The sequence below is a fragment of the Hemicordylus capensis genome, chromosome 2 (assembly GCF_027244095.1).
Source record: "Hemicordylus capensis ecotype Gifberg chromosome 2, rHemCap1.1.pri, whole genome shotgun sequence".
NCBI classification, from domain to species: domain Eukaryota; kingdom Metazoa; phylum Chordata; class Lepidosauria; order Squamata; family Cordylidae; genus Hemicordylus; species Hemicordylus capensis.
Window position 1 is genome coordinate 186,463,009 of NC_069658.1, and position 22,043 is coordinate 186,485,051.

General features: G+C 47.0%; 1 protein-coding gene across 4 annotated transcripts; it reads right to left on the bottom strand.

The window, feature by feature from the left end:
• Window positions 1–176: 176 nt before the first annotated feature.
• On the bottom strand, window positions 177–21,878 carry PFKFB1 (6-phosphofructo-2-kinase/fructose-2,6-biphosphatase 1). 4 transcript variants are annotated; one of them, XM_053292703.1, is made up of 15 exons: window positions 21,666–21,878; window positions 17,165–17,290; window positions 16,947–17,043; window positions 8,169–8,235; window positions 7,992–8,066; window positions 7,199–7,255; window positions 6,276–6,397; window positions 5,685–5,892; window positions 4,520–4,666; window positions 4,131–4,235; window positions 3,334–3,463; window positions 2,942–3,004; window positions 1,183–1,247; window positions 736–873; window positions 177–269 (listed from the first exon to the last, which is right to left on the bottom strand). In XM_053292703.1, the coding sequence occupies exons 1-15, from the start codon at window positions 21,691–21,693 to the stop codon at window positions 210–212; spliced, it is 1,488 nt and encodes a 495-aa protein (XP_053148678.1). In that variant the 5' UTR covers window positions 21,694–21,878; the 3' UTR covers window positions 177–209. The 4 variants fall into 4 exon arrangements, with proteins under 4 accessions (XP_053148678.1, XP_053148677.1, XP_053148680.1 ...); XM_053292702.1 differs by lacking the exon at window positions 21,666–21,878 and adding an exon at window positions 17,733–17,853; XM_053292705.1 differs by lacking the exon at window positions 736–873 and having other exon boundaries at window positions 21,666–21,874.
• Window positions 21,879–22,043: the final 165 nt, after the last annotated feature.

Sequence of the window (22,043 nt, forward strand, 5' to 3'; positions counted from 1 at the left end):
TGAAGCAGGCAAGCCTATCCTATGCTACAGTTTGTGTCTAGAATGGTCCACTCAAATGTATAAAGGCAGGCATCATTGGATGATGTAAGCAAGGTGGTTTAGAGCCCCCACACCCACCCTTATTTCTCTAGGTGGCACTGTGTGCTCGCATGAAGAGGAGTAACACCACAGAAGAATGGAAGATAGGATTCTTTTAATAAGTAGTGTGGTTAATAATGGTCTGGCACTGTGTCTAAGGCTTCTTCTGGATCTCGTGACACATCAACATTCTGCAGTGAGAGAAAGGAAACAAGGTCCAAGATGACTTGGAGAAACTTGGTTGCCATGAGACCCCAGCTCAATCTCTGCCCATTTAAACCAGTGTAGAATGAGAGCTAAACTATCTGAGCTCAGCTTTGTCACAGGGCAAAGAATGCCTAGGTTTTAATATGGACCCACTGTAAGATTACTGGCAGGGTCATTGCCCTCTGTCTCCCCCTGCATCCTCCCCCGCCATTAATACGATTGGTGGTTACGTATTGGGATTGCCTGGCACAACAGGGTCCTCTTACTGCCATAATTGCCTACTCTCATTCCCAATTGGAAGGAAAATTACTGGCCAGTGAGGACTTGAAAATTTCCCAAGGCTATTAACCAGGTTAGCAGTGGGGCTTAGAGACACAGCAAGCCAAGATGATTAAGGCACATGGGAAAGTGTTAGATTAATGAGCCAGGTGAGGGTATGGAAGTCTTTACCTGAGGGCCAAACAGGCAGTGGGGAGGGGACTGGCCCAGATCTTCCCAGCAAGGTTGTTTGGTTGGCACAGGGCTGGCCATTGGCACGCTGCGGTAGTGCCGGTACAAAGGGACCTGGCTAGCTTTGTAGGTAAGATGCTGAGGGGTGCGGGGGGGGATGGGGGGAGATAAGAGGACAATATTACAGAGGGAGAGATTAAGGTGAGTCTGAACAGGGTGAACTTTTCTGTTGGAGGATCTTCCACAGAGTGAGGCCAGCAAGCAGGATTAGGCAGTGGAGCTGATGGGTTTTGCTGAATTGGCTGAGGAGGCTGCTTTCTTCATAGCAAAGAGGTGCTACTCAGAACTCCTCCGATCATAGCTCGAATGTTCTTCAACAGTCCTTTTCCAGAGGAGCCCATTGGATCCACTCTAAGGGGTATTCATTGTGGGAAGAGCCTGGCTTACCTGTGGGCGTTCCCGATGCGTATTCACAGCCTCAATGTTGAGGAAAATAGATTCCACTTCACAGCCTGCCCCCAAAAGAATAAGCCCAGTATTATTGAACCTAGTTGGAAGATGTCCCAAACACTTGCAAATCCACACATGGCTTTATCAGTTTATGTATGTCCCAGAGTTAAATGCTGGGATCAAACAAGTGACTTCGCTGAAAATAATTAGTATTTGCTCTGGTTAGGAAGTGAGTGGCTGACTGTAAGGCTTGGCTAAAGGGGAATAATAGCTAGCTCAAAAGCTCATTCTGAGCTGAGCGGCAGCATGGCCAGAACCTAAGGGGTATACTTGTGAGTCAAATGGGCCGTAACCCAAAATTTGGCTTTAAAAAAGCCAATCTCTGCATTGCAGAGAGAGATTGAGAACTTGAACTCTGCATGGCAATTGTTGCTGGTGGAGTTCATGGTTGACATCCAGTGTAACACAGTGCTGGTGCAATGACATTTCCTGTACACTTCAGGAAAGGGGTGACTTTTGTGGATCTCTCCCTACCCCGAAGTAAACTGTGACTTGACAATATGTTCCTGAGTACTGTGTAACCTTTGGGGACATATTCCCAAAGCCAGCATGGTGTAGTGGTTAGAGTGCCGGACTAGGACTGGGGAGACCCGAGTTCAAATCCCCATTCAGCCATGATACTAGCTGGGTGACTCTGGGCCAGTCACTTCTCTCTCAGCCTAACCTACTTCATTCACAGGGTTGTTGTGAGGAGAAACTCAAGTATGTAGTACACCGCTCTGGGCTCCTTGGAGGAAGAGCGGGATATAAATGTAATAGTAATAATTATTATTATTATTTCAGGAGTTACAATCCTTCAGGGGGAAGAGGAGATCAACAAATATCACTCATTCCTTGTAGTACCAGTGCTTTCTTAATCTGGATGTCAGCCTATATTGCTTCTTTGCTCCTGCCCATTTACCTTGCCTATGCTTCTATCTTTAAAGTGTAGTCAGATGAGTCTCATTATTTTATTTGTACTGAATTTTATTATTAATATTGCCTGAAAAGCTAGGAAGACAAGCTTTTCCCAAAGCTTATAATTTCATGCAACCAGAGCCGGCTTGGAAAAGAAGAACAAGAGGGTGAAATTCAGAAAGGGGTCTTTAAGAGCTTTATAGACAGGCTTCTACTAAATCCTTCTGTTGCATGAGGGTCTGCAAGCAGGAGGCATTATTGAGAGATGACATCAGGGCTTGGTATTCTACAGCCACAATGCAGGAATGGGGGAGAATATGGGAAGTGGTGGAGAGCAAATCCCTAGCTGCTTTGTGGCATTGAGGGAAGCAAGTAAAGGAGAGCCACACATTGTTAACCACATACCAGGCAGCCACAACTAATTACAACTTCCCACTGCATGTCCTTGACTGTTGGGGGCTGAGGTAGTTTTCCCTTTAACAATTTATGCATTTAGCATGTCAAACACCAGTGTACCTTTTGGTGTTGCATAAAGTATGAATTGGTTTCTCATTTGGACATGAGTGGAGGAAAGCAGATGACTGGCTTTTCTAGAACTCACAAGTGGTTTTGGAAGGAGGGGGCAGTTGCCCTCTTCCCCCCACTTGTGGGCTTCCCAGATGCACCTGGTACTGTGTGAGGCAGGATGCTGGAGTGGCTGGGCCTTTGGTCTGATCCAGCAGGGCTTTTCTTATGTTCACAAGCAAGCTTCTCCTTTGCTGAAGGGGATGCAGTTATTTGCCCAGATAGAGATACTCACCATAGGCCACAGGCGTGAGCTTGAGAACGGTGTGCAATGGGCACTTCAAGTAAGGCAACTCTTCTGGATGGGGAGAGAACAACAAATGAGACAAAGCAAGGGCCAAGCCCCCAGGCCCTTATCAGAAGCCTCCTTGTACTGGGAGCCTGCAGATGGTAGGGAGGGGCAGGGAGAACTGTCACTCCCACTGGTGGCTGTGCTAAGGAGCAGACTGGAAGAGAAAATGCCATCCTCTTCCAATGGTGGATGCTATGGGGAGGAAACGCCATGGGAGAATACTTCACCCTCTGGCAGTGGAGCAGTAATGTTCCTCCTCTCAGACTGACATGCATATCTTTGGATGAGAAGGTTATGCTGAAGCGTGTGCAAGTCTGAAAACATAGAGCTGGTACCTCCACTCTTGTCCAGGAAATAGGCAAGGAGGCAACGCATGACTGCTTGGTGGCAGATCACCAGCACGTTCTCCTGTCGCTCCAGCTCCATTATGACAGGTTCCAAGCGCTGCACCAAATCCTCATATGACTGCAGGGATGAAGAGATTCAGAGAGGTGCTTACTGCTGCCTTCAGTCCTAGCCTTGTCTCTTGGAGAGCTGCTTATATTCTCCCACTAATATATTGCATACTAACTCTTCCTAACCAACGCAGTGGTTATATTTCCCACTGGGAGCACCCAATGCCACTTTGAAGAAGCAAGATAGAAAAAGTATTGACGCTTCTCAACTTTGGTGCTGGAGAAGACTTTTGAGGATACCATGGACAGCCAGGAAAACAAACAAATGGATCATAGAACAAATCCATCCAGAATTTTCACTTGAGGCACAAATGACCAGGGTCAAACTATCATGCTTCGGACACATTATACGAAAACCCAGCTCCCTTGAGAAGTTTATAATGATGGAAAAAGTTGAAAGAACAAGAAGAAAAGGATGACCAGCAGCAAAGTGGATGGATTCAATTACGACAGCAATGAATGCACCACTGAGAGATCTTGGAGGCCAAGTTGAAGACAGATCATCCTGGAGAGAATCTATCTATGTGGTCGCTAAGAGTCAACATGGACTTGACGGCACTTAATCAGTCAGTCAGTCAGTCAATCAATCAATGGCATAAGATTCCACAATTCAATACCATTGCATGTGATGTGCCAACTACATCTGCCCCCAGATCACATAGCACAGCATTTCTTACCTCCCCCTTAGGATAGCGGTACCGATACTTGTCCTGATCTCGCAGAGCAAACTCTTGTGGGAAATGGTCCTGAATTTCTTCATATGTCATCTCCTCGCAAACACCCTAAAGAAATTAGATGTTGAGTTCAGCCTTATTTCTGGACATGAAACAGAAAATAGAGCCCTGTGTGTCTGAAAAGAGGAGTCAGGATGCCTGGATTCTATCTCCACCTCATGGGGGCAAAAGGTGTGCCTCCTAACACACTTCATCCAAAGGTTAGGCTGTTGGAACTCGAAACCACACCTCTTAGAGAAGAAGAGTTGGGCTAGGAATGGAAAAGGATAAGCTCTGTCTTGCATTGGGAGCAAGGGTGGATTTTTTGGGATAGGCTAGTTGTTGATTCTCACCGCATCAATCTCATTCAGTGCTTTCCACTGCTCATAGGGCACATGCAGTGCTTCTGCAGTCTGGATAGTGCGCTTCATGTGGCTTGTCCATACTTTGAGGTCATTGATGTACTGGGAACGGATGAAGCTGGCCAAGGCACAAGCATACTGGTAGGCAGAGAGACAGAGGAGAAAGCAGAGAAGAACAGAGGTCTGCCATGAATTGGAGATTCTCAGACCTTGCCATAGTAAACCCAAGTGACTGTGGGAATTAGCCTGAAGGAAAAACTACTCAGCCTTCAGAAGGATAAATGCACTCCCCTCCCCCTTGCTGTAGTGGCTATAAAGTAGCTTGTATTCTTGAATTTATGCTTTGGGTTCTAAGCGGTGAAAACCACTTCAGTCCCTTACTCAAAAGGCCATTCTGACAAACTCTGAGCAAAAGGACATGCTTTTTACAGTAGTCATTTGGTGTGGAAAATGTGTGGATATTGGTCATCAGATCGTAACTTTTCAAGGCTGCATCTGTGAACAGAATCTGACAAATCTAGGATCCCCTTCATGGATTCATCTGGAGAATGTTGCAGTTACGTAGTCCCACAGTCACACTCACAATGGCTTTTAAAAAGCTGCCCATAATTTCCAAAAGTTACAGAGGACGCAATCCAAATATATAGGCGGGTTTATAGCTCAGTGGCAGAGTACTTTTGAGATCAAAGGTCACAGGGAACTCCATTTAAACAATCTCTAGTAGCTGGAATGGAAGTCCTCTGCCTGAGGCCCTGGAGAACTACAGCTGGTCAGAGGAAACAACACTTGACTAGATGGACCAATGGTCTGACTCAGGATAAGGCAGCTACTTTAATATTCTTTCAGATCAGATTGGTTACTTGCTCTGGGCGTGTTGCTCGCCTTCTCTTCTAATTAGTATATAGATCATACTAATTTGATTCACCTCACTTGCTTAAGTCTCCAAGCATTATTTGCTCCATAGTGGCACGTTTCTTGAGGTGCACCTGCACTCTGCTTATGGTACCCTGTGGCCTAGATGACTGAGGTTGATTTGTGGGAAGCAGACTGATGAGATGGGTGATTCTGCCTTTGAACAGAATTCAAATGAGTAGAATTACATGGCTGTTTAGTATGTGGTGGTCTCTGCCCTTTTGGTCTTTCCTCTCTGCCCTACCTGTTTGCCACGCTCAGACAGTCCGGAGTCTCCCCCAATGCGCCCCTGTAGATTGAGCTCGCTTTCCCCATGCCGACTGAGGTAGATGGAACGAGGTGTCACGTGGATGTTCATCAGGTAGTAGACTGTACGACTCTGCACGTGGTCCTGAACCCGGTTCACCAGATACCGACTGCCGACATTGAAGATCTTGATGTAGGAGAGGGAGCTGTAAAGGAAAGACGGAAGGGCATGCCTGAGGGTTCCTGGTAAGTCTGTGCTTCGGGGTGTTCTAGAATTCTGCATCACAACCCAAACTGTGTCTTGGGGATAATATATGGAATAGGGTCCATCTGCATTATGATCATATCACTGAGATAATGTACATGGAACATTTTGAAACTAAGCAATTCTTATATTTTAATGCTTTCACTTAACTGGAGGCAGAATATTCATTCAGGCTTTTTTACACAACCATGAGCAATGCAAACCATTTTTAAAAAAAGTTAAAATCCTCCTTATGCCAGATCTTCAATGAGTTGCACATAGCCCTACCAATCTGTTTTGTAAGACACCTGTTGACAGCAGTGGGTGTGTGAACTGGCCCCTCACCTGTCCAGCTCATCATCCAGTGGCTGGTAGGTTTTCTGGTAGCACTCAATCCGTTTGAGAAAATCCCCCACCACTTCATCCCGGTTGCAGTCCTTATAGTCAGGGCTGGTCAGCTTCACTTGCTATGAATGGTACACAAGCAAGATAGATAACTAGCTCAGTAGTAGACACTTGCTTTGCATGCAGAAGGTCCCAGTTTCAATCCCTGACACCGCCACGTAACACTGGAAGGCAACTGCCAGTCAAGGTTGGCAGTTTTGAGCTAGATGGACCAATGGTCTGCTGTAGTATAAGGCAGTGTAATATTGTGGGCGGGGCTAAGGCTGCCATCCTGGGGATAGTGGTGTAGCTCAGTGGTATCTGCTTTGCATGCAGAAGGCCCCAAGTTCAACCCCTGGCACCTCCAGGAAAAGCTGGGAGAGACTCCTGCCTGGAACTTTGGAGATCCACTGACAATCAGAGTAAGCAATACTGAACTAGACGGACCAAGGATCTCACGCATTAGAAGTCAGCTTCCTATGTGAGCGGGAGTGGATAAAACGACACAACCAGTCTGGCTGGATCTTTTGGTATCCTTTGGTATGCGGTGGGCAAAGATCATGCTGGAGTCACTGGAGAGGATGTCTGGTCGGCCATGCTTAATCTGAAACAGGGCTCACAAGCTTAGCATGGTTTCTGTTCCAGAGCTCAATGCGGACACTTCCTAGAGTGAGAGAATGCCACTGAGCCTATACAGGGTGGATTCCCCTCACCACTGAGTAAACTACCAGCAGCCCGTTTCCACTCACCCTGATCTAAGATTAGAGGGAAGGATTTTCAAGTGAAGAGCTGTGGCTACTATACAAGCCTGTTTTTTGGGGCCTTCTTTAGAGATCAGGCACTGCTAAGGAGGCTGATGTGGGGGAAAGGAGGTCATGTCTTACTGTGATATTCTCCTGGATGATGTCGGGGTCATCGCAGATCGATTCAATGAAGAAGACCTGTCACAACAAAGCAGTGTGATGGCAGGAGAAAGTGGGTCAGGCAATTCCCATGCAAGCAGTTTGTTTCTGAGGCTGGAGACAAGCTATCGTTTTTCCAGGATAGTTGAAGGTAGTAAGAATCATATTAGCATGGCTGCTTGTAATAAACAGTATTGCCTCTGGTGAGCATGTTTTGCACACACACACACACCCTTTTTTTTTTTGCAATGTTTAACAACACCTTCAAACTATGTTATCACAGACAACCATAAAGCAAATGAATGAGCCCTAGGAAATAATGTTTCTATCATCTTCAGCTCTCTAAGAAATGATTGTTTCCCATCTGTGATATAGCATGATGGGATTCCCAGTGCAGAAGCTGGTTCTTGGTGCAGAGCTGGATCTCTTAGGAGTTCAATTTTTGTCTTTTCAGGCTTCCAAATTGTGGTTGGTAGCAATATATTCCACGAGTAGTGTCTGTGAAAACTCCAGTATTGGAGGTGGGGGAGGAAGGTAACATGTTGCCCCTTTCTTTCCCCATGTTTCTACCTAACTAAAAGCTTTTGAAGTGTGTATGAACTATAGTATAAAAGCATGAACATAGCCTGCAGCAAAGGTATGCAAAACAAGCACCCATCAGTTGCCTTACTTTGCATAACTTATTCTGAGTTTAGAATCTGAGTTTCCTTCACACAGACCTTTGAGGATGCAGAACCAACAGCCCTGGCTTTGGGCTGGATGCTTCATTGCTTACTTTGTAGCCGTTCCTCTTGGCGAACTGCAGAATGAGGTCCCGCCGTTCCCGTGTGGTGTTCGTGGCATCGAAAACCTAGGTAAGGAGAAGAGGGCTGAAAATGAGGTGGCTAAACAAAGCTGTCACCCAAGACAGGGCAATAGTATACTAGATCCGTATGGGCTTTTGTCCTCTTACCCCGACTTGCCCCTCTTCCAAGCTCAGATATGTCTGGACATCCCGAAGAGCTGCAAGCGCACATTGTCTGTTGAAGGATATGGGGAGACATTATAATCCATCACTAGTTTTATACAGTAATACTCATACTTATCTTTAATAACACTTTGGAGAGTTCAAGGCCCTTCATGTACTTTGTCTCAGCAATCCTCATTGCAGCCCTGTAAGGTATGTAGGCTCATGGTGGCTTGCCTAAGGTCATCTAGTGAATTCACAACAGAACCCCTGCTAACTGAGCAAAAAGACACCTTTTAAAATGGTGATTCTCTTCTCTTTAATAGGGGGAGAGTAACTGGCCCTATCCAACCCCAGCACAGCATCCCTCCAGTGGCTGTTGCTGTTACCTTATGGGTTGTTGTTTTTTTTAGAATGTGAGCCTTTTGGAGACAGGAGACCATATTATTTATTTTTCTATGTAAACTGCTTTGAGAATTTTGTTGAAGAGCGGTATATAAATGTTTGTAGTAGTAGTAGAAGCAGGGTTGAAACTGCAGATTCTTCAACGTGGTCTCTTTCTTTTACACAAATGGGCTATGTGCCTGCACAGAGATCTCATTGGAACCTAACAAGCTCAATTCTCCTGCTTTGGGCAGGGACCCCGCCCCCAGCCGCTATATGCGGCTGTACCACTCCTCATCCCCTCAGTCTCTCATCGTCCGCGCTTCAGTGAACATTGTGGAGTCTGCAGCTCGACAACGAGTAGGATCTTTCTGTCCCCTTGTTGTTTTTCTCCCTACTTTCGTTTCCTTTCTTGTTCTTTATTATTTCCTTGCATAGTAGTGTTTTTTTCTTGGAGTTTTGGTTTTTCTTTGGGTCTTTCCCTTTTTTGGAGTTCCAATCTCATCTGGGACGGAGTGTGGTGGCCGGCCTTCGGCGTTTATGCCGGGCATGACAAACTTCAAGAAATGTGTTTGTTGTGGATCTAAGATCCCTTCCCCCGATATTCATACCGAGTGTCTCTTGTGCTTGCGGGAATCCTACGTTGTCGAGACCTGTTTTCACTGTCAGAAGTTTATGAAGCAGGCTTGCAAGAATAGGGCTTCCCGCCTGCGCGCAGCCCTGTGGGATCTGGCTCTCCGTTTGTCTGAAGCCTTATCATTGAAGCAATCTGCTAAAATGGTCTCATTGGTGACATCGGAGCGTTTGGTGTCTGCTCCTGTGGAGGCCGAAAATCCGGACTTGATACCGGTATTGACATTTCCTACCGCTTTGATGGCTTCAAGTGAGCCTGTGTGCTTGGAGGATCTTCGTAAGCATTCTGTGCGTATGATACTGAAGTCTCCATTGATTGCTGCGGTGCCAGTACCGAAGAGGAAGAAGAAATTGAAGTCGCCTCGTGATTTGCCAGTGGGTCAACATCTTCCTCCTATACCAAAAAAGGAGAAGGCCGTGTCAGTTCCTACGTCGGCAACCCCTGTGGCCAAGAAACCTAAAGGGAGTTCGGATCTTCCTACTTCAAAGTCCTCTGTTTTAGTTTTGCCTGGTTCCTCTGGAGGAGGATTCTTTGAACTTGGTTCCTGCTCAGGTTCGTTCGAGCAGAGAATGCTCAGTAGCGTCCGATAAACTGAGCTATGCTTTGTAGGAAAGGGAGGCATATTCCCCTGGATGGTGGTTGCCTCCTCAAAGATACCAGGAGCGCATTCCTCTCAGGGACTGCAGCAAACTTTGGGAGAGTGCTCATCTGATTGCAGACAAGACCGGGCCTGGGACCGCCGTGATCCCTCGTATTCAGATCGGTACTGGATGACGGAACACTGTTCTCCCTTGATTGCGGTCGAGTCTTCTAATGGTGTTTGCTGCCAGGACTCTGATTCAGGTGGTCAATATCATATGGACTACCAATCAGACTATTTAGACTATGGTAGGCCTCAGTATGGCCCTCGTTACATGGAAGATTCTGTGTATGAGGCATCCGGAACTATGAGGGATCTTCATAGAGAGCCACCATCACATTCGGAAGGGAGGCCACATTCCTGCTCACCTCAACGCTCCCCTCGGGATTGGATTGAGCATCGTGAACCTCCCCCTTCGGCCCCTTTGCTACTACAGACTGCTATGCCTATCCAGGTGCAGCAGCAGGCAGAGGCCCTGCTTCAGTACTGGACGATCCAGTTGGCAAACTGGGCTCCCCGATGGATTCGACGCCATTGACCCAGGACTCTCTGGCTCCTCCTGAGTTGGAATATGAGAGTGATACCAGCTCTCAGGAATCCGACGGTGTGTCCCGCAGCTCGTCCCTGCTCAATATACAATCAGATTCGAAGCCGGTTTCTCCGTTGGAAGACCTCAAACAGTAGTCAGCGTATGTGGCCCATATGGCTTCTGCCCTGGTGTGAGCCTCGGTACTCAGCAGAAAGAGGAACTGGACCCATTGTTCAGCCTGATCAATTTGGAGGCCAAGGTACCGGCCACATTACCCCTTAACTCGGCCCTGCTGGGGGTCATGTGGGGTCACTGGAAGAAGCCGGCAACTCTCTCCCAGCCTAATAGGCTCTTAGAGAACCTTTATAGAGTGCAGCTACAGGATGATACAGCCTTTTAAAAGAATAATCCTACCCCTAATTCGATCATTGTTGAGGTGTCTCTACAAAGGACCAGGGGTCACGGCCAGTCGGCGCTGAGTGACAAGGAGGGTAGAAAATTGGACTCCTTTGGTAAAAGGCTTTACTTGGCCTCGGCCCTCCATTTAAGGGTGGCCAACTATCAAGCCTGTAACTCACAATATAACCACTTTTTGTGGGGAAATTGCTTCACACTTAGATCTCCTGCCACAGGACAAGAGGGATCCAGCAAAAGTGTTCCTCCGTGAGGCTATTCAAGTGGCCAAACAAAAGTCTGTTCAGTAGGCACTTGGTTGAGTGCGTGGCCAAGGTGATGGCCATGTCCGCGGTGTTTAGATGACATGCTTGGTTGCAGTTGTCTGGGCTGAACTATGAGGCCCATGCTAGGGTTGAGGACCTGCCCTTTGAGGGCTCTAGTCTATTTGAGGAGCAGACAGATGATACGCTCCAGAAGGTCCAAAAGCTGCGGAGCACTGCGTATTCAATGTCTTATTCATCCTTGACCTCCAAACCTCGGAGGACTGTCAGGTGTTCTCCCTATCAACCACAGAAGACCCCTTCTCAACAACAGTCTCTCTTGGAATGCTCCTTTTGTGGTAACAAGTTCCAGTCGAGATACAAGTCAGGCCTGCAGCCTAGTAAGCTTGACCTTTCAGAAACAGCGCCCAAAAGAAACAATGACTTGGGGCGCTTCTGGACTCGCCTGGCCCTGTTTTTGGTGAGCTGGGACAGAGTGACTACGGACCAGAGGGTCCTTACGAGTTCTGCGGTTTGCCGCCCATGTCCAGGATTGTGACTACGCCGTGCACTCCGGAGTTGGACCAGGAGGTAGCCACGCTCCTGTTAAAGGATGTGATCGAGAAAGAGTCATGGGTTTTATTCCCGGTACTTTATAGTGCTGAAACTGGATGGGGGTCGGTGCCCCATTTTGGACCTCAGGGTCTAACATTATTTCAAACTATTTCAGATGCTATCAGTACCAACCATTATGACCATATTAGAAAAAGACATGTGGATGGTCTCTCTGGACCTAACCCCCCCCCCGCATATTACCATGTCTTGATGCACCCTCAACATCGATGCTTCCTGAGTTTTCAGATCAGGGGGAATCCCCTATCAATTCAAAGCCTTGCCATTTGGTCTCACGACAGCACCGCAGGCTTTTACAAAATGTCTGGCACCGGTGGTGGCTTTCCTACAGGAGAAAGGGTTGCAGGTGCTGCCATATTTGGACGATTGGCTAATCCTAGCAAGCGCCAGGCGAGCGATCTTGGATGCCCTTGAGATGGTGGTGGATAGTCTGCAGGGTTTGGGTTTCCAAGTCAACTTCAAGAAATCTCAGTTGGAACTGACCCGCAGTATACAGTTTATAGGACTGATATTCGATACAACTTTGGAAAAGGGCTTTCTCCCAGATGCTTGCATCTGTGCTCTCAGGACGCTGGCTGTTGCCTTCTTGGCAGGAGGCCCATAGATGATGCACTCTGTGCAGCATCTCTTGGGGCATATGGTGGCCACCACTTATGTGCTGCCTCAAGCGCGCCTTCAGATGCGCATTATTCAGAGGTGGTTCCTGGACGTGTTTAATCCTCTTCGGGATCTGGGCCACTTAGAGTGCACACCCCCTCTCTGGGTTCGAGGGACTGTGGCGTGGTGGACCGAGTTTTGGCATCTAGAAGTTGGCGCCCTGTTCCAGGCTCCCCAATCTCAGTGGGTGATTATGACCGATGCATCGGAGCTCGGTTGGGGAGCACACCTGGAAGGGTTTCATCTGAGTGGACATTGGTCCCCCAGGGAGAGGACCCACCACATCAATTATTTGGAGCTATTGGCCATATTCAATGCCCTCAAGGGGTTCTTGCCTGAAATTGGGGGTTACTCAGTGACGACTCAAACGGACAATCCAACGGCAAAGGCCTACATCAATCAACAGGGCACCACGTCATTGAGGAGCTTTCTGTTCCTGCCTCTGGACCTTTGGAATTGGTGCGTGACACATGCTGTGTTGCCTCAGGCAGTCTATATACAAGGTTCCCTGAATGTCCAGGTGGACACCTCGAGCAGCTTGACGGTGGTCTCCCACGAGTGGGCATTGGACCGTTGTGTTCTCGCTGACATATTTGTGAATTAGGGAGTCCCAACTCTAGACCTGTTTACTTCCAGGGACAATGTGCAATATGCCCTCTATTGTTCCAGGGGAGGGGAAGGCAAGGGCTCTCTAGGCGATGCCTTTGTCCTGTCTTGGACAGGCCCTCTACTATACTTGTTTCCCCCGTTTCCTCTCATTCTGAGGGTGCTGCACCGAGGGTCGATAGGGCCAGGGCCATCCTGATAGCCCCGTGGTGTCCCAGGAGGCCTTGGTTTCCAGCCCTGAAGCAGTTGGCAGTGGATTAGGTATGCCTGCCCACCCTACCGGACCTGCTGTTGCAGGAGTGGGGACAGGTGCTACACCCAAGGTCCTGCCGACTTCCCACTGAGACTCAAGGAAGTTTTGGTTGCAGCCAGGAAGCGGAAGGCCTATGATAATAAGTGGACTCGTGTCTGTTCATTTGCTTCTTTACATGAGTTTGATACATTTAATCCTTCTTTACAAAATATATGTACGTATTTGTTGGCTCTCAAGGAGTCTGGTTTGAAGCTTTTGTCCCTTAAAGTACATTTGGCAGCCATTGTGGCACATTCTCGGATGTCCCGGCCCTCTTGGTTTAAGGACCCGGTAGTCAAGAGTTTCCTGAAGGGTTTGTCCCATGTTCTTCCAGTACTTCCAGCTGGTCATGACACCAGCTTGGGATCTGTCAGTGGTTTTGGCAGGACTGCTTAGACCTCCCTTTGAGCCTTTGGCGTCAATTGAACCTCATCTCCTGACCTGGAAGGTCGCCTTTCTGGTGGCCGTTACTTCTGCTAGGAGGGTGAGTGAGTTGAGGGCCCTGAGGGTTGATCAACCATACCTCCAGTTCCACAAGGACAAGTTTGTACTCAGGCCAAATGTCCAATTCCTGCCCAAAGTGGTTTCTGTGTTTCACTGGTCATCTCCACTCACTTTACCTGTGTTTTTCCAGAACCCATCTTCAGATGTGGAACGCAGGCTGCATCGTTTGGATGTTAGGAGGACTTTATCCTTCTATGTCCAGAGGTCTGCTGAATGGAGGAAAACTCCTTCTCTGTTCGTTCTTTATGATGGGCCACGTAAAGGTCTCCAAGTTTCTGCCAGATGGGTGGTTTCAACTATTGAACTTTGTTATCAATTGGCTCATAAGCAGTTGCCTGCTTCTGTTAAGGCCCACTCGGTCAGGTCTGTAGTGGCCTCTGTTGCCTTTGATCGTGCAGTTCCTTTGGACACTACCTGTCAGGTGGTTACTTGGGCATTGCCCCATTCGTTTATCTGCTGTTATGCTATTGATGCCAGGGCACGGATTACGCTGTATTTGGCCGGAGTGTCCTGCAGTCCATTTTCAGTTGATGTATTTGTTTCTGAAATAAATAATTCTGGCAGATTACATGTTGCTTTCGTTTCTTCTCTCCTCCTTGGGTGCTAGCTTGTTATGCGCCCATTTGTGTAAAAAACAGACACCACATTGAAGAACTACAGGTTACTCACCTGTAAACATTGGTTCTTCTAGTGGTCATCTGTACTTTTACACACCCTCCCATCCTCCCCGTGGGGTTCACTGAAGCTAGACTCCGTGACTGAGGGGATGAGGATTGGTGCAGCCGCATATTGCGGCTAGGGGTGGGGTTCCTGTCCAAAGCAGGAGAATTGAGCTTGTTAGGTTCTGACAAGGTCTCTGCGCAGGCGCATAGCCCATTGGTGTAAAAGCACAGTACAGATGATCACTAGAAGAACCAACTTTACAGGTAAGTAACCTGTAGTTTCCTGTTTAATGGATCAGTCTGCTGGCCATGACATATATGCTAGCTCTCTCACGTATTTCCTTTCCTTATGAGTATAGGGACAATTTGCTTAAAATCCCCCAAATAGAAATAAGCTAATAAATATGCATCACTTTATTGCAGTAATTTGCATTGGTTACACTCTCCCCGCCCTCATAGCTGCAGGAAGGCTGTGACTTATTTAAAATATTGGGGAAAGGCGTGTATATTCCACCTTTTGGTCCCAAAAGAAACCCCAATTATTAGTTTACAGGCCTACATATTATCTGTGGGGTAGGTGGGTGGGTGGCGGACCCAAAAAATCAAACTTATTGTGTGCTTTGAAAAACCCTAAAATCCATAACCTGTATAAAGTATCTAAATTAAGCAAACAATCATGTTTGCTTAATTCTAAGATTCGATTAAATAATGAGAGAGTCACAGAGCCAGCCTAGGCAGGGCATCAAAACTCTGCACCAGGGTCACTAGAAAACCTGATAAGCATCCCTTCTGGTTTCTGTGATCCCAGGCATGGCCCATATACTTTCAAACTTGTCACAATTGCAAGCTAAGGACAAGAAATTAAAAGTGTGAGACACGTTGGTTGACATTAAAGGTGGTTCTGAAAAAATGGAAGAGTATGGGGACAAGGATGTGGCAAGGCATGGTCAACGTCTGCCCCAAAACTGTGAAATTATATCACAGTCTGAGAATGAGCAATTAACAAAATAACCATTCAAAAAAAAAAAAAAGAAAACTTTAAATGCTTTTTTTGACTTTTTTAAAAATGAGAGTTTGACTGCTGTGCAGTCGTTATAAACTGACATGGGTTTTCTATTTGGTGGATGTTTTGATTTTGTTTTGTTTTTGTAAGCATCAAGGGTTTGTCCTGTGCTTTTGAAATAGATGGTGTTTTGAAAATAACTTGTGTGTAACAGACCAGACTGCATAGGTTGTGGTTTGTGGCTATGCAGATTCTTAAATCACCCTGTTCCAAGAGCTCCTTCATGTGGCAAGACATGAAATTTGCATGCAAATTGAAACGTGTGATGACCTACCCTGGTGTGTGTTCTGCTTGTATATGTAGCAAAATGCACATGTGAGCAATTGTCACCGACAATCATTTACAGGCAAATTTTCCACTTTGTCCTGTTTGGAAGTGTTTGTTGTGTACCCTGAGCCTCATGGTACCAAGCTTCCCCAACCTGAATGCTTTGAAACGGAAGACTACAGAATTGTGAAATCCAAACATTTGCCACTGGATGCAATGCAGTGTTGGAGCTACAGGCTCCCCACATTTTAGAACTTGGAAATTGAGAGCAAAATGTTTTTCATCTATCTGTTACATTTGTATCCTGCCCTTTCTCTAGGACAGTGTTTCTCAACCACCGGTCCGTGAGGCATCACTAATAAAAAATACCCCCCACCCCAAAAAATCCAATTTTGGGCCGGAGGGGGCCACTGGGGGCTCTCCAGAGCTCATTTCCAGGCAGCCCTTGCTGCTGGATAACATTCATTTCACTTCCTCAAAATGAACATTATCCAGCAGCAACATTATCCTGCCTGGAAATGAGCTCCGGAGAGTTGCCCACAATTGTTTTTTGGGGGGTGCCTGGGGGTGGAGGCGAGGGGGGCAACCCCCTTACTAATGGCTGGTCCAGGAAACTGTGCATGAATAATATACCGGTCCATGACTCCAAAAACGTTGAGAAGCACTGCTCTAGGGAGTTCAAGGTAGCATACATGGTGTTTCCCCCAATAATCCTCACCAGGGGGCATAGCTGTCATTGAACAAGGAGGGGAGAAATGTCCCTGAGTGAAAGCCAGCTGACTACAGCTTGGTCTTTGCTCTCCCCTCCTGCCTCTCCAAAAAAGAAGACTGGGGGTGGGGCGGGGCAGGGGTCCATTTTCACGTTTGGTCCCAGGGGGCCCACTCCAACCTTGCTATGCCCCAATCCTCATAACAGCTCTGTGAGATAGGTCGGCGGGGTGGGGGAGTAAGCATCCCAGAGTCACCCAGTGAGTGCCATAGTAGAGCAGGGATTTCAACCCAGGTTTCCTTAGTTCAAATCCAGCTACACCAGGGGTTGCCAGATGTTGTTGATCTACTGCAACAATGACACCTGCAGATGATGGGAGTTGTAATCCAACAACATCTGGGGACTCAATGTTGAGAACCCATACACTTCATGATTCCGGCTTCTTTAGCCCTGGCAGTTTCCCCCGTATGGCCTTGGAGGCAGTATCTCCCATCACAGGGCTGTGGTCTCAGATTCCCCATGTACCAGCATCTGCTTAGTTTCCTTACCTTCGGATCTGCATGGCTTCCTCGTTGTCTGGTCTGAAAAACTCGTAACTCTTGTAGGTCTGGACGGCTTCGCGGCGATACTGCCCAACATTGAACACTAGGGAGATGAAGACAAGTATGGCCTGGGATCTCCAGGGAGTCTGTCAAGTGGTTGCTCCATATGCTCTACCCTCCAATCTAGGCTCCCCACTGACTCCAATTAAACTCTCCCCCCTTACCTTTAGTGGGGATCCCAATCCAGTTGAGGTAGCGGGTGAGCTTCTTAGAGATGTAGGTTTTCCCACGAGCTGGCAACCCAACCATGATCACCATGGTTGGTGAATTGGTAAACTGAGGCACAGAAGCTGTAGAGAAGTAGACAGATGCTGTTACTAATGCTGGAGTGTGTGGCTGGAGCCAACAGAGTGCCTTGAAAGCCTTAAGAGCTGGCCTGCTTCAGGCACATCCATCTCTCTCCAGTTCTGTGGCAGAATCCAGGAGTCCTGGAACTGAGGAGTCCTTTGGGCAGAGCACAAGGAGTCATACCACAGGCAGCTGTTATCCATCTGGCATGCACCTTGAATGAACTGGGATGACTGATTGGGAAAGAGACCCTTCCCCACTGGAAGCTGGACTGAGGCCCAGCATGCTCTTTGCACAGGAAGACAATTGTGTAAAAATTTTCCTTGGTGTAAAAGATTATTCCGTGAAAAAGCCAGTCCCTCTAGCTTTATGCTGAATAGAATAAAGCTCAGGCTTCCTAGGGGGAAAGAACCCCACATCTTAGCAGAAGAGATCCCAACTCACATCCCCTTCGTTGCTGCAAACGCTTGCTGGTGCGGGGAATCCATACTTTCTGCAGGGGAGTCTGAGTGAGCTCCCCAAACTCTCCAGACATCCTGCTACCTTGATCTGCAGAACTGGACTGTATGGCTTTTCCTGGAGGCTCAGATCAGTGTGTGTGTGTATATGCACACAAATAACATAGGTTCAGTGTGGGACAGTGTGGCCATTGAACTTCCACCTCTGTGTACACAGACTACAGATAACACGCAGATAACTTCTGGCCAAACTTACTTTGCTGTTAGGGAGAAAGTTCCCTGCTCCCCCTTATGCTTGTTAGTCTAGGGAGCTGGTGTCCCTTAGGAATAGAAAGGCCCCATCTTTTCCCCAGCTCCTTGACCCATCCAGTCCTTACTTAGCATAGCTTATTCTGAGTTTAGAATCTGAGTTTCCTTCACACAGACTTTTGAGGACACAGAACCAACAGCCCTGCCTGTTGGGAACTAAGGACATTTCTGATTCCATTTCCAGTTCTGCAAAGTGATCAGCTACAGAATTCTGCACTAATGCTTCCAAATTCTGCAACTAGAGTACATTATGAAAATATGCCAATTTGTATAATCTAGTATTTGCAGATTTTTGATTGCAATTTTTTTTTAAATTCAGAATTAGGAAAAAAGGACAGAGAGATGGACCATGGATGAGGATCAATAAGTGCAATAAGTGAATAAATCCCCTCTTCTCTACGGTGAAATCCCTTCCTCCACTATATTTTAAGCAACATTTGCCAACCTGCTTTCCTTTGAAACCATGTGGGCCTCAAACCTACTCTCCTGCAAACAAAAGTAAAGCACCAGAGGGTTCTACAATAAACTGATTGCAATTTGCATCCATATTAACTGCCTTATTCTGTCTCCCATGTGGTGTGATCACAACCAAGAAACTGACTAGAGCCAGATCTTCCTAGAGGAGAAATTTGACCACCTTTGACTATAAATCACGTCATGGTTTAGAATGCCAGCTTCCCTTCCTGGCTGTGTAAGAATGGGAGGAGGGCCTTGCCAAGTCTCAACTGTGGCGAAAGTGGAAATGACCTTGAGGACCACCGTCAGAGATACTACCCTGCTCACCCTGCCCAGGACCTTGTGTGCCATGGATACCTGCCAGAGTGCCAGGTCATGCGGCAAAGGGAAATGTTTTCAGTTCCTAGAGAGGTCTACTGGGAACACTTGACCACCTTACTGAACTGAAAGATGATGGGAGAGGATGAGTTCAACTAGGGGTGCACAACTCAGTTGTTCCAGTGGGCTGGAATCAACCATGACTTGGTGTGCGGGGGCTGAGATCAATTTGTAGCATGTTAATTATTACATTAAGAGTATTAATGAAAGTGAGGGGACAGAGGGTTGGAGTCGGGGAAAGAAGGGTGGCATCAGTAGGCCCCCGCCCGGGGGCAAGGGACATCTGGTCTCAAGTGACCAACTGCATTGAGCTACTGCTTGTCATGGCTCCTGCTGTTGCTGCAGGATATTCTCACCTGCAGGCCAGCAAAAAAATCCCTGCAGACCAGCTCTGACCCCAGGCCTTATGTCATGAAGGCCTGAGCTAAAGTGAGGCTGGTCCTGGGGCTGACACCAGGAGTCAGTGCAGAGAATTTTGAACCTTCTTCATTGATAACCATACATTTTCAGGTTACCTTCAATGGAGCTTGAGCACCTGGACACATCTGCCAACGAAGACTGGCATTAAGGTATCGGCATAGTTGGGTCGCTGCTAGAGGTGCAGGGATCTTTAGAAGGGCGCACTGCTAATCCCTGAGACCACCTCTGTGCCCATAATGTTTGGGGGTAAGGGTGGTGGAGGAGTGAGTCAGCCAAGATATGTGCTTGTTGTTGCCTCTTCTGTCCTATCTGCCAAGTTAAGTACCACTGTAGGGTTTAAGTGGGGCTAAGTAAAAGGAGGCCCAGAGAGGGCAGTTTGCTAAAGCACCCCCTTACCTCTGGAGCCAGCCTTGCTGCCAACTAAACGACCACAGCAAAAGTTGATCTTATCAACCAGCATTTATTGTTTGCTCCACTGCCTTCTTCAAGTGTTTGTTGCTAAATGCTGACATTTCTTGAACTTTTCCCTGATCTGAGCAGAGGTCCAAGTGATCGGTTTTTTAAAATCAGATTTTAGCCCAGTCCCTTTAATCAAGCTTTACTGAAGACAATTTTCTCACGTGAGTTTGAAATAAATTAAAGGATTTGTTAACTACTGAATAGAGTTTAGAGATGAGACCGTTAGAGAATACTGAAGCCTCTGAAATTAAAAAGCTGACATTTCCAAAGCAGTGATGGATAAACAAGATAAGCTTGACAAGAAGTTAAATCAGAGTAAAGCATCTTGCAAAGGCTAAGCTTTTCTCCATGTTAATTCATGAACCCAACTTAATAGACAGACATTTTACAAAGGCAGAGTGAAGGTAAAGTGTGCCGTTGAGTCAGTGCCAACTCCTGGTGCCTACGGAGCCCTGTGATTGTCTTTGGTAGAATACAGGAGGGGTTGACCATTGCCATCTCCCGCGCAGTATGAGATGATCCCTTTCAGCATCTTCCTATATCGCTGCTGCCTATACCAGTGGGGACTTGAACTGGCAACCTCTGGCTTGCTAATCAAGTCATTTCCCTGCTGTGCCATTAGGTGGCTTAAGGTCCCCTTCAAAAAAATTCCACATAGAAAACTTTAAAAAACTTCAATCAATATTTTAAGCTTAACCAAAGCGTTATGTCACCATCTTTTGCTTTTGAAGTGCTTAAGAATGTGTGCTGAAAGTATCCAGATATTAAAATATCTAGATTTAAAACTATCCACCACACACCCTTCTCATGAGCAGAGAAGGGCAAAACTTGGACAAAAAGCTGCAGAAAGATGCATCAGGAATGAAGAGCATGATTTACCAAGCAGTTATTCCATGCAAGCCTGACAGATGAATGGGCTTTGTTCAGGAGAATTTTCAGTTGGTTGTGCCTCAGAGCAACAATACACAGCCTACTCAGAAGCAAAAATAGCAGTAAGGTCTGCTGCTGCAAATCCTTGTGCAGAATTGTTTCACTAGACAATTACTCAACAGCAACCAGATGGGCAAAGTTCAGGCAGACTCTCACCAAAATAACTACAACAGAACAAGCTGGAGGATGAGATTGGAAGTGAAACAATGAATGGGCTTTTATGACGTAGAATCAACCGGTAGAGAGCTAAATTGTATTTTTAAAAATTGTGTTTTTAGCTGTTTGGGTTTGCATTACATGCAGTGTTTATTTTATATGAATACTAAAATTGATCATTACCCACTCCTGTTACTTGGGATAGGGTGGGCTATACATTCATATAAATACCCTGGAAACATTTTTATGCCTTCTCATACCAGCAAACTAGTTCTGGAGCATGCTATGTAGAGCAATGTTTTTGCCTTCAGCAGTCAGGACCGTGACAGTCATTTCAAGCTAGGGCATTTCGATACAGGTGCATCACATAGCACAGCTTAGCGGATCCTCTGAACATCTCATAGGCTGTGTTTACACCATTCTAGCAAGTTCAGCTCTCTCCAGCCTGCTATATCCTGCAAGTGTGCTAGGCCATGAAATACAATACACCTTACGTAGCTCAAGGGCAAACACTGGAGGCTCTGATCTGGGTTAACAGCAAGGACAGAAGACAAGGGAAGGAAGCCAGGCTGTATAGCAGGGGGCACATGAGATTTCCCACCAGGGGTGAAAGCTCCACTCCTCCTCTTCCCACAGCAGAGATACAGAAGGCAGGACCTCCATCATCACTCAAGATTTTCCACACTCTATCTGTTAAGGAACAAACGTTACGAGAATATCCTGTCTGTTCTCTAACCAATTAGACCCCTGCATGTCTCGGAGCTCTTCCTAGAGATCTGTCAGCACTGTTGCCCAGTAGGACATGCCCTACCTGGAATTCTGGCAGGTTTGTCCTCCATTGCTGATCAGTCTTCCCTATCTTCTAGGAGCCATGAGATTGGGGGATCTGCCGTGTCACTGTGGAAGGGAGGATTTCCCTTGGGGTCAAGTTTCATGCTGGGGTGTCATTCACAGCAGCTGCTGAGCCAGAGGCAAAACAATCCGGGGAGTTTTTCCAAAAAGAGCCATGTGGCCTTGACAGAAAGGTCAGCACTAATATTATCGCTGCAGCTGGAGGAGGAAGCCGGAAGAGACGCTACTGGGGCTGGAGAGTGCAAGAAGGACCCTTGCCAGGCTCAGAGGTGCAGTGGGGTGTGATTGTGTGTGCGCTGACAGTCTGTACTTCTAGGACACAGATTCTATAAGAATG